General features: G+C 50.0%; 1 protein-coding gene across 1 annotated transcript in view; it reads left to right on the top strand.

Moving 5' to 3' along the window:
* The first annotated feature begins 7505 nt into the window (after positions 1-7505).
* Positions 7506-11798, top strand: part of LOC122394040 (F-actin-monooxygenase Mical-like) — a 60355-nt gene continuing 56062 nt past the window's right edge. Inside the window, exons 1-2 of the mRNA XM_043390591.1 lie at positions 7506-7733; positions 11252-11485. Of these exons, the coding sequence (XP_043246526.1) occupies positions 11312-11485 (174 nt within the window). The 5' untranslated portion in view covers positions 7506-7733; positions 11252-11311. The remainder of the gene's footprint in view (positions 7734-11251; positions 11486-11798) is intronic.

The following is an 11798-nucleotide window of genomic DNA, read 5'->3' as shown; positions in this document are numbered from 1 at the left end:
ACATGCTCTTGTTCATTCAGTCATTCTTATTCTCACATTTGTGCTTCATTCCATGAAACATTCACCCCACTTCCTTCACTTCACTTCAATTCAGGATAATAAGAAAATTGTTTACTTCTCTGCTTCGGTGTTTTGATTCACCAAGAAGCCTCAGTACTGCTCAGACACTCTCTCTCTATCAACAGCTTCTGTCCTTCACCAACTAGCCACCGATCCGCAGCACCTCACTGACCCGACTAACCACGACAGACGTGGCCACACCGCTCACTTGGCCCGCCCACCAACAACTGCCGAACCCCAGCTGGGCCCGGTCCGGCCTCCGACGGGTCGTGAGCTGCGCCAGCTCCGACGAGCGCCTCCTATACCCTTCAACAGAGGGTCGGTCACCCACCATCCGCCCTCACCTCACCGCTCCCTACATGTCTCCGCCAGCGCTGTCTACCGCCGTCGACCACCGTGTAAGCGAAGAGGAGAGTGGCCACCGTATGTCAGGAGAGGAGACAAACAGGCTTGGCGGAATCGGCCAGCGTCGTGCCGATGTCAGTGTATATACTGTCGTGGACGGAGGACCGCCCGACTGTCGGAATAGAACGAGGGGTGGCATTGGTATGACGAGGCCGCAGATTCTCACGTTGTTTGGAATAAGTAAAAGTGGGATCAGTGAGATCGATGTACACCAAATTTACCTCAAAAGATGCCTTACGTAAAAGAAAGAGAGAGAGAGAGAGAGGGAGAGAGCGAGAGAGAGATGAGAGAGAGAGAAAAAAAAAGAGACAGGGCGACGGGAGAAAAGGGTAGCAAACACAGGCAGGCAGACAGAGCTATCACATTTATATTACGAAAAATTCCTTCTATCGTTTATGCATCATAAATCAAAAAGGCAAAGGAAAGGCTGGACTGGGACGGCTATCTCGCGGTGTTACAGTACGTTTGCTGCCTCACTCCGGTTGGTACAGAAGGCCGCCGTTTGCCAAGTATATTTTGGTCGGCTGCCCACTTCTGTTTGCGTTCTGTCGACTGCGGCCACACCGCCCACCCAACTGGGCCGTCGAAAATGTGGCACAACACACGAAACAGTTTTCGGCAATCAGCAGAAACAACACGCGATTGGGACAGGCTAAGCGACACTGGTCGATTCGCAATAACACAGGTGGGTACTGGTGACAATTCAATTTAACGACTTATATGACCCTTGGCAGGTGGGAAGTGGGAACATAAGTGAACAGTTACTTTATAGTTTATATGTATGACGTACAGCCCACCGCTAGAGTAATGTGTGGTTTTACCAATATCAAAGGATGGCTTTGACCGACGATTTTTAAATGCGGACTGATTGAAAAGAAGACGTCAATAGATAAAGTTGTAGCAGCAAGGGTGAAGATACATGTAAGCTACATTTAAAGTCTCGTTGCAGTCTGGCTAATCGTTCCTAGGCTTCAGAAGCAGAACATACCCATGACTGAAACCACACATTACTTCTGCTGTGGACTGTACCTACGTTGAAAAATTTATCGTCGAAGAAAAATGACCATACACAACAGCTGGTAATTTTAATGTTTTTTTTAAACAGTTATATTCAAAATATGTCAAACAGTTCACCGAGAAAAACATGACACTCAAAGCTAGTCAACGGTCGAAACCGAGAAGCCATGCCTACATCTACAGGGTGTCTCACAAAAAGTGTACATATTTGTTTTGTAAATAGCTCCGTAAGTTAAAAACATACGTAAAAAACACAAATATCGCTGGAAAGCACAAAGCTTGCAAATTTATTCGCATATCATTTGCACGTCTTTATATTCACATACCGAATCAGTTTCCCATACTCTAGCTCTGCGCTCATTTTTTTAGATGCTCAAAATGACAGCCTTTGCGCTCAGCGCACGTGGTGGCGCGCCTCATGGTCTCCTGGGCTACACGGGCGCATGTCTCCATGGTTATCCCGCGTATGGCTCCTCTGATGGCCTTTTTGAGCTCGTCTAGCGTGTGCGGCGCCTTCACGTACACGACATCCTTCAGATACCCCCATAGATAGAAATCCATGGGGGTGAGGTCGGGTGAGTGGGGTGGCCAGCTGTGGGGGGCCCGCCTGGAGATCAGCCGGCTTCCCAGGCGCTCGGTCAGCTAGGCCAGCGTGGCTCTTGACGTGTGCGCTGGAGCGCCGTCCTGCTGGAACCATTGCAGGCAAATGGTGTCCGCGCATTTGCTGTTGAGAGACCGCCAAAAGCGCTTCAACACTGCCAGATAACGGTCTGAAGTCACCGTCACTGGTTCTCCGTCACCGTCTTCAAAGAAGAGCGGTCCGATTATGCCCTGGGCGCTAAGCGCGCACCAGACCGTCACTTTTGGAGAATGTAATGGGACTTCCAAAGTCTTCTCTGGCGGGTGTTTGCCCCAGTGTCTGTGGTTTTGACGATTAGGTAAGCCGTGAAGGTAAAAGTGTGCCTCGTCGGACCACCAAATGTTGCCGACGAAACTGGGGCAAGACGAGCACTTTCCTAAAAAACCAACGGCAAAACTCCAACCGTTGTAGGCAATCAGACTTGGAAAGCTCTTGAGATGTTGATAGCCTGTATGCCTTAAGCTTCAGGTCCTTCCTAAGAATCCGATGCGTGGAACAGCGGCTGAGTCCAACTTGTTGCGCAAGGTGCCGCACGGACACTCCAGGCTTTTCCTCAACTCGCCGAATGACTTGTCCGATTTTCAAAGGTGTTCGGGCAGTTATCTTGCGACCGCTGTTTCCAGTGTTTTGATTTCCGACTGTTCCGTGAGCCAAGAAATGTTCAGTAAGCCGTTTTATTGTGTTTGCCGGCGGTTTCTCTCTTATTGTAGGGAAATGAGCCCTAAATTTCCTCTGAGTCAATACCAGGGAACCGGTTTGAAGGTAAAATTTCACGATTATTTTCCTTTCCTCTTCACTTAACCCGCGCCCTGGTGGGGTCTGTTTATAACGCGACCTGGTGGGGGGGGGGGCTATTTTTTGCCCCCCCCTCGTATCTCCGAAACTACTGGACGGATCCGCAAAATTCAAACGGCGTTCGAAAGGCCTGTCAAATTTGTCGAAGGAAACCAAATTTCATTGACCTCGGGGTCACCGATGACGTCACAGGTCAGGTCAAAGATGAAATGTTTCACCGTTCACGGGTCTTATAGGGAATGCGCTATAACACCGAGGAAAACGCATTTTGTCGAGAATCAGCGGTAGGGCGTCAGTTGCCTAGTAGATATGTTGCTATTAGAGATCACTAGCAGTACCAGGTCAGGTCACGGGTCAGGTCACCAAGGGTCACAGGTCAGGTCACATGAGCCCAACTTTACTAAGGTTGTGTGATACATGTTTTATGGCCAATTTTCATTTCCAACTCAATGGTGTTGGTTATAAGACTATCAGGTACGGCTTAGGTCACTTTCTGGTGAAGTTCAGGTCAAGGTCAGGTCAAGGTCAGGCCAAAAAAGGTCAAATTTTAAAGTTGATATTTTTGCATAAATTGGGTATTGATTCGATGCAACTCGTCACGGGGAGTCTAATGGTGGTCTTTGTTTTGCGCTACGGGGTCTAGAATTGCTAAAAATTGAGTTTGAAAATTTGACGTCATCAATTTTGAACAGTTTTTTCGCTATAACTTCGCCAAAAAAGGAGGTATCAATCTCAAATTTGGTATGTGGATGGAAGGCGGTAAGGACTATCACATATATTCCGGTTTTTGCGAAATTCAAAAAACTTTTTGGATTTTTTGATTAGTATATCCAAAAAATCTATTTTTTGATTTTTGGGGGTCAAAATCCAAAAATTTCAAAAATCCGAGATAGCAGTTTTGTAGCCCTGTCCAATCTACAGCTTTTATGTCTTTATCATTTTTCTGTATTTGCAAAGCTATAGGCCTGACAGCTCTTCCCGCGAAACCCTTTTTTGGGTCGAAAACGGCAGAACATGACGTCACTCTGACGTCATTTCCGGCCAACCTATCATAGCCTTTGGAAAAAATTTTGGTCACAATGTGTAAAATTGATGTCCGGGAGGGTACTGAAAGTTTGGTGACGATCGGCGCAGCGGTTCTGGAGATATATCGAAAAGTCTGGAGGGGGGGGGCAAAAAATAGCCCCCCCCACCAGGGCGCGGGTTAACTGTCTCATGACTCTCACTAACAAATTGTATGTCAAATAAATTTGCACGAGCTAAGCTTCAATTTAAGCCTGCATTTGACGTGAGCGCGTGCTTATATGCTGAAATATCTTCATTTTAAATCTGTACACTTTTTGTGAGACACCCTGTAAACAGCCTGAGCCAGCACAGTTGCTGAGTGCAGCTGTGGTCCAGTCTTCCGCAGAATTCAGACGCATTGTCGGTCACACTGGCCGGGACACTTGTGGAATGTATCATATGTATGCGGCTCATTACTCATCGCTAGATGTGCTGGCTTGACGACGCTCTACCTAGCCTTTTTTAGAGGGACACTTTACAAAAGAAGGCAAACCTTAACCCTGTTACTCTACTGTAAACAGTGTGCTTAAGTACTGTCACATAGGTATTTTCTTGTGAAAAGTGAGTGTTTTCTAGAGATAAAGACGGTTTAATTAAGTATAGCGCTTTTGTCAGTAGATAATGTGGATTTTTAGGTACTCGGTAGTCGCCTCGGTACAACTTAGTGCGTATTTGGACAGTTTTTCTTCAATGAAACGCTTGAAACAAATCGTTGCGGGCAGAATGCAGATGCTAGACTCATACATCCTACATTCAGGCGCTTACCGATGTAATGCGGCACCTCCTACATTCAGCTTCAGGCGCTTGTCGATGTAATTCGGCACCGCCTACCTTCAGGCGTTTACCGATGTAATGCGGCACAGCCTACATTCAGGCGTTTATCGATGTAATGCGGCACAGCCTAAATTCAGGCGTTTACCGATGTAAGGCGGCACAGCCTAAATTCAGGCGTTTATCGATGTAATGCGGCACAGCCTAGTTATATTCAGGCGTTTATCGATGTAATGCGACACAGCCTAGTTATATTCAGGCGTTTGCGGATGTAATGCGGCACAGCCTGCCTTCAGCCATCTATCGATGTAATTGCGGCACAGCCTGCATACACGCATTTACCGATGTAGTGCGGCACAGCCTGCATACAGGCGTTTGTCACTAGCGCCATCTATGGACGGAAACATAAGCTGGTGTCTTCCGCCCCCATGTGTCGTCTCCCGTGTACAGTCGTTAGTCGCTAGTCGTTAAATGCTTTCAGATGATGTTCTAAAAATTATTTCGCCTATGGACTCAGCCACTCTAGGGAATCTCCGCGTTGCGTTTAGACTGCGACGTCCTCGAATTCGACAATACCAGGCCAGCGTTTAGGCGACGATGGTGGCTGTGGGCGAATTGATATGACCCTAACCAGTTACCCACCCTGCGCCTATGACCCTACCCGGAGGTGGGATGGCTTCTGAAAGCGACGCACCGACCTGCAGGTAATTAGTCATCATTTGACAGATAGCACGTGGCAGATGTTAACAGCTATGTCAAATAGGTGGTCGGACTGACAGGCCGCGAGTCTGAACGATAGCAGAAACGGCTTTGGATTTTTTGGGTGTTGAACTGACAAATTGTCAACAATTATACCAATAGGCATTAAATAATCAAAGTTGTGACCCGGGGGAGATTTTCTGCCTTATAGCGGGATGGTAGAAGGAATTCAGAGTACCTAAGCAATATATTTCTACAGTGACGAACAACCGAACCGTCTAATCAAAAGTAGGTAGGTAGGTAGGTATCTGGAATAAGGTCACTCAAACAGTCATGAACTAATTACCCGTGGAGAAGTGCTGCCTACGGCTTTTTTAGGAGATAGCTGACGGCTGACCCTAGACCAAAGTCAAACCCTCAGAGCTGGGTGGAGGGTTCGTGATGACTGTCAGGGCGTCGCTGCAACAGCTAGGAGCAGTGATAATGGGTGATCATTAAGTAGGGTGGGTGGTGGTGATCATTAAGTAGTCACCTATTAGCCCTCGCCCATGTAGGGGGGGTTGGTGCAACCCCCCCCTGAGGTTTTTCGGAAATAGTGCAAAAACGGCGGCGCGCAGCGCCGCCAAATTTTGGGTACCTTATGGGGCAAACCTTGCGCATCTTTTGATAAAAAAAAATTGACCGGGTCATGTCAGGTCACGGAGTTATGACGTCACAAAGGGAACAGCCTCCGGCCGGATTTTCACAAACTGAGTGCCAACGCCCGAGGTTTCCTGCCGGTGGTACGGAGATCGGTTGATGGATCGTGATGAAACTTCCCATGCATGTTGGGGCAAGTATTGGCTATCATATGGTATAAGAAACTTGACCGGGTCAGGTCAGGTCACGGAGCTATGACGTCACAAGAGGAACAGCGTCCGGTACTATTTTTGAAAAGCGCCCGAACCACTATTTTGCTAATTCTTGTCACCTCAATGGGAATATGCAGCAATATTAGCTTCTATAGGGAGCAAATGGACCTCCCAAATCCAAAAATACAATCAGATTTCAAAAATTTAAATTTTGATTTTTCGAATTTCTGCCGCCGACTGTGACCTTGCCGACTTCCGGCGCTCCCAACGCGCCATTTTTAGAGCTAGGGAAACGAAATACATACCAAACGATAGAGAATTGATCAAGGAACACGATAGTGAAGGTTTCAAGTCGATATCTCCCACCGTTTTGCCGCAATCGCCGCCGAAAGTTGAAAAAAGTCTATTTTTCCGAAAATTTGACCTTTGACCGGTCAAAAGTAGGTCAAATGTTGACCTAGGACCAAAAAATATACCACCAATCGCGAGATCTCGGCGAGAGCAATCCGTTGGTCTTTTCCGCTAAGCTCTACGACGCTCCATTTTCAAACGCCAAGGGGGGGTCGCACCAACCCCCCCCCTGCATGGGCGAAGGTGGCAGATCGCCGTTTACGGGCGAGGGTTAGGGTGAGCAAATCCCCGTAATGGATGAGGGTGGGTGAACGTGAGCCTGCAAATGTGAAGATATACATGTTACCTGACAGTAAACATTTCGCTCATATTTTTTTTGTTTGTTTTGTTGGGTTAGGCCCTTTCGGTCGACAAGACCATTGCAGAGCCGGAAGGATGATAGGAATTAGGGGGAGACATTGGTCTGGGCAGGCACCCTAGTGAGTCGCCGGGGCTGAGCCCGTCCGAAGACAGGCCACCCAGCCGCAAGGCACTCACTGCACCCGGCTACGGGGTGCGCTCCCTCGGGAGCAGCGGTGCCGCTCCAAGGGAGCAGCCCGCATGAGATAAAGTTGCCTGTCTAGCCCGGAGGGGGGTTGCGGTGTGGAGGAGAAGGATTTCAGTTTCCTGAGGATAGAAGCACGGATAGGTGTGTCGCTCATATTCCCGAATCCCGATTCTATAGGCATACGACCCAGTCCATGTTTATGCTCCACTAACCTCACCTTCCGACTATCTGCGTAAGCTGTAGTTGTGTCAATGTATGCTAGATGTCAGCACTATGCAGGGCCTTCGGCGGCCAACCAGCTGATGGGTCGCCGCTGGGCGCGCTCGCGTCAGAACGCGGAGCTGGCCGGTCGGCTAGAGTCGTGGGGTAGTGTCGGAGCGGTGAGGGGTGCCGCGCATGGTGTGAGGTTTTGTGCGGTGAAGTGTCAGCACAGGTGTGTTTCAGTGACAGAGTGCGCAAACCGTGCCAGCTATGCGATTACCGATGAGTTTGCGACGCTCGTGAAGAGCTCCTGAAGTGGTTTTCCTCGCAGGTGGGTCCAAACCGGTCCGGCGTTCTGTGTTTTGAATGTGTGAGTTGGATGAAGCGATAATTGTTGACAGATGCTTTTCGTACCGGCTAGACATCTGCCGATTTCGTCGGACCTCCCTGGCTTTATCTAAGCCGTGTCGCCTCGCTGTCGCACCGCGTCCAAACTGTCATTAACTTCAGAAATCGGCTCGATCCGCCTTGACCTTGAACGCGAGGCAGAACGAACGACGGGACAGGCGATACGAATCGTGGTCACGTTTCCCTAAAAAAGTCGGAAGGCTGAGCGTTGACATCGGATGATAAAATCAGGAATCAGAATGGGAAAGGACGGAGGACCTGGGGCTGGGACCCGGGATAGACCTCGTTCAGCGCGCTCGTGACATAACACCGGTGGTCAACGTGGTGTGAATGCAATAGAATATTCTCCAATAATATCAATGTGTAGAAGTGCGTGCTCTGAAATCGCCTGCACGTTTCATATTCGACTTGGCTTGGAGTCGTTCAACAACAAATACTGCGCTTGCGCTCGACGAAATTTGGTTTGTGATTCGTCGAGGGTTCAATCGAATATGTTGCGTTCCAATATTCTTTATCCTTTTGATTTAATACCGACCGAGCCCCTCCTTTGGCCTCATAGTTCATACCAACTTGCATTTATGCTAAAGTCTCCCTTTCTCGACCCTCTCCAATCACGGCAGCGTTCGCCGTTCATGCTCCAGTCACACACGGGCCACACACAGGCGGCCGCAAAAGGGTGGGTTTTGGGGGATGGGGAGGAGGGGAGGGCTGGACGGCGGACACTGGACGCGCAACCATCATCGGTTGTCCCCTTCCTCTCCGGAGTCCGCGGATCCAGCCGACACCGACAGCCGTCCACTGCCGTTGACTTCCCATTTATCCCCGGCTGTAACAAGGCAATAGGTACCGTCCTGCTTCTAAAGATGCGTTATATCACTGAAAAGGTAGGTACCGGCCTGCTTCTACGCGATCTCACTCCAGAATTTGTGGAAATAACCGTTCCTCTCTACTTCCTCCGACAAACTGTTCAGCCGAGTTTCTCTCCCATAACGCTACCCGAGGGCTGTTCACGGACCCTGTGTGCGATCGGACCGCACACAGCCTCCAAGCTCCGCCCACTGCGTCCCTACGTCAGCCTTCCGTCACCGCACACAGCGACCGCTGTGGCCGGTCGGGACTGGCCACAGCGGACCGTCCACCGCACGCAGCCGTGACGTCAGAGCCGCCTACCCATCCCCTACCCCCACGCCTGCTGGACGTACCGCACACACCGCACGCAGCAGTGCGTGGTGCCCGTGAACACCCCTCTGTGCTAATTAAGTTTAATCACTCCATGCTCATCAACCCTGTTTATTGACATTTGACGGAAGAGCGCAAACAACACCTGAGTTGATGACCGTCTCTGTTCTCATGGGAAGTCGTCCAACGCTGAGCCGTGTGGCAATAAGGTTAATGGCACGAGCGCCGCCTGCCAACTCAGAGCAGTGAACTGAGTGCCAGGTAGCGGCCGGCCGTCTGGTGAAATGGCTGGAGGGATGGAGAGAGGGATAGAGGGGTGGCTGGAGGGATAGATGAAGGAATCGCTGTAGGGATGGCTAGATGGATGGCTGGAGGATAAATAGAGGGATGACTGGAGGGATAAATGGAAGGATGGCTGGAGGGCTGAACGAATAGCTGGGGGGGGGGGGATGGAGGGATGACTCGAGGGATAAGGGGATGGTTGGAGGGATGGCTGGTGGGATGGGTGGCTGGATGACTGAAGGGATGGCTGGAGGAATGACTGGAGGGATGATGGAGCGATAAATGGAGGGATGACTGGAGCCGGATGGCATAGAGAAACGGGTTGAAGGTGGCTGGAGGTATGACCTAGAGAGGTGGATGGAGGATGACTGGAGGGCTGAATGGAAGGATGGCTGGAGGGATGGATGAAGTGATGGCTGGAGGAATGACTGGGGGGATGATGGAGCGATAAATGGAGGGATGACTGGAGGGATGACTGGAGAGGTGACTGAAGGGGTTGCTCGAGGTCTGACTAGAGGGATGACTCGATCGCCATCTTGAGAAGTAGCTTGGGAGACAACAAGGTCGCCGTTGTGATATTGGCTGGATGAGGGAGGAGAGTATGGCTGTTACATTGGTAATCTGGAGGGATGGCTGGATAGGCCACTGTCGTGGACGAATATGGAATAGATAGGTGGCTGGTTTGAGTTATGACTGGATAGATATCCTGAGGACCAGCTTGGCTTGGGGAAGCAGCTTACCTACTTAATAACATTTACTGACACTTGACGGTCTAAAATACCTAGCTATACGGATGGCTGTGGCAGAAGACTGGTCATGTAGGTTGTATATAGTCAAAAGCTTGTTTCTTGAATAAGGTAGGTAGCTCTCTTTTTTTCATTTGACGATTGGCGAATCAGCTCACCAGATCCAGTATCTGAAAAGAAATCGCCTTTAACGTGGAAGTTAGCGTGAAATTGAATTGGTGTGCCAGCTGTGTAATTACGCTGCTATCGCCTAACAATCTTGGTGTGGTTTGCCGAGACCCAGAGCCCACAGCAGTAGTTTAATTCGGCGATTTCTGCTCGTTTAGACGCTGCACAGCTATTGCTTTCACATGGTCAGTTGCACGGTCCATTAGACCCAAGGCGCGTTTTCTTTCCCCATGCTGTGAAAACGAGTGTTATGGCCGGCGGCTGCTAACACACCCAGCCTGTGGCTGTGTGTATGTGTGTCTGCGGGCTAGAGTGGCCGGCCGGCGTTCGCGTCTGTCTATGTCGAGAAACTGCCTCCAATTTCGGCGAAAGTCGTATGGACAGAGTGGCTGTCCCTCCGACCCGGCCGGCCAGTAAGTAAGAGCCCGGCGTGGCCAGTGGCTCTTGACGATCGATGTTTGCCGAGTAACCGTATATGGACCGCTGCGGCCGGGATGACCTTCCTGAGGTCATCTCCCCCGTGATGTCATCATCATGCCATATAAGCCTACAGATAGATATGATCATTTAGTTATCTGCCCTTGACACAAGTTTACTAGTCATTGATTCATTGGGTGTTGGTACTCCTATCAAGAACACTCAAATCATAATACGATCTCAATTTCCTGTAAAGCTGTCTCAACTCTCAAGTATTTCCCTTCTATCAGTGTAGCCAAGCCCACGATGCCAAACGTTAGAGCACTGGCCGAATATGGTCAGCTTTGAGTGTGACAACGTAACAAGCATTGCGCAACCATGAGTCTGATGTTTCCTGACTCCCGAGACCACTAAAATCCAACAGATAATATCCTGTGACGGATGTCAGTATCACTTCACCTTCACCTTCACCTCGTCATCCCCGGCACTCGAGCGCCGCGTGGGGTGCCACACGTATTAGTAAACACGTGTACTCTCGGCTCGTATGTCCGTCCTTATACGGAGACTCCGCTGCGCTCGGCGCGGTGTCGATAGCGTCGCCTTATCTCTCTATCCCGGCCCTGACTCGCGCTCCCGACGTGTGTTCCAGGATGCGTGGCGGTCGGTCGGCAGTCGCTCCCCGTCTCTGTGACCGCTCGGAGCCGCCGCGATGCCTCACAGCAGCCTTCCGTCGGACGCGACCCACCCGGGCCACGCGTCCGATCACTTTGATCACCTGTGCGCGGCACAGACGCTCCGCAGCATCCTCACACACTACCGGCGACTGTGCACGGCGCTGGACCTGAGGCCGGCGAGGTTCCCCGACTTCTACCCCAGACTGAAGGTGGGTAACGAGTGATCGGCTGAGTTGGTATACTTAGAAGAGAGGGGAAGTGTAGTCGGGAGGGCTGAAGAGAGTTAGTGGTGAATGATGATGTTCTGAGAGCCGGATGATGTATGAGATCCATATTAGTTTACTTTAAGGGGTTGGATGAAAATATTACATTCGCTAAACAACGATTCATTTTAGCACATCATCCATTGCCACAGCACTGTAACAGCAAGCATTTTGATACGTTTCATCGGTCATCCAAGGCCCTAAAAACAATTTCATCTTGGGATCTAGCTTAATTTAAATGTTTTGAAGCGACCCTCTT

This window comes from Amphibalanus amphitrite, unplaced genomic scaffold (genome assembly GCF_019059575.1).
Source record: "Amphibalanus amphitrite isolate SeventyFive unplaced genomic scaffold, NRLGWU_Aamphi_draft 000569F_arrow, whole genome shotgun sequence".
In the NCBI taxonomy this organism is placed as follows: Eukaryota; Metazoa; Arthropoda; class Thecostraca; order Balanomorpha; family Balanidae; genus Amphibalanus; species Amphibalanus amphitrite.
This window is presented reverse-complemented; position numbering and strand designations above follow the sequence as displayed.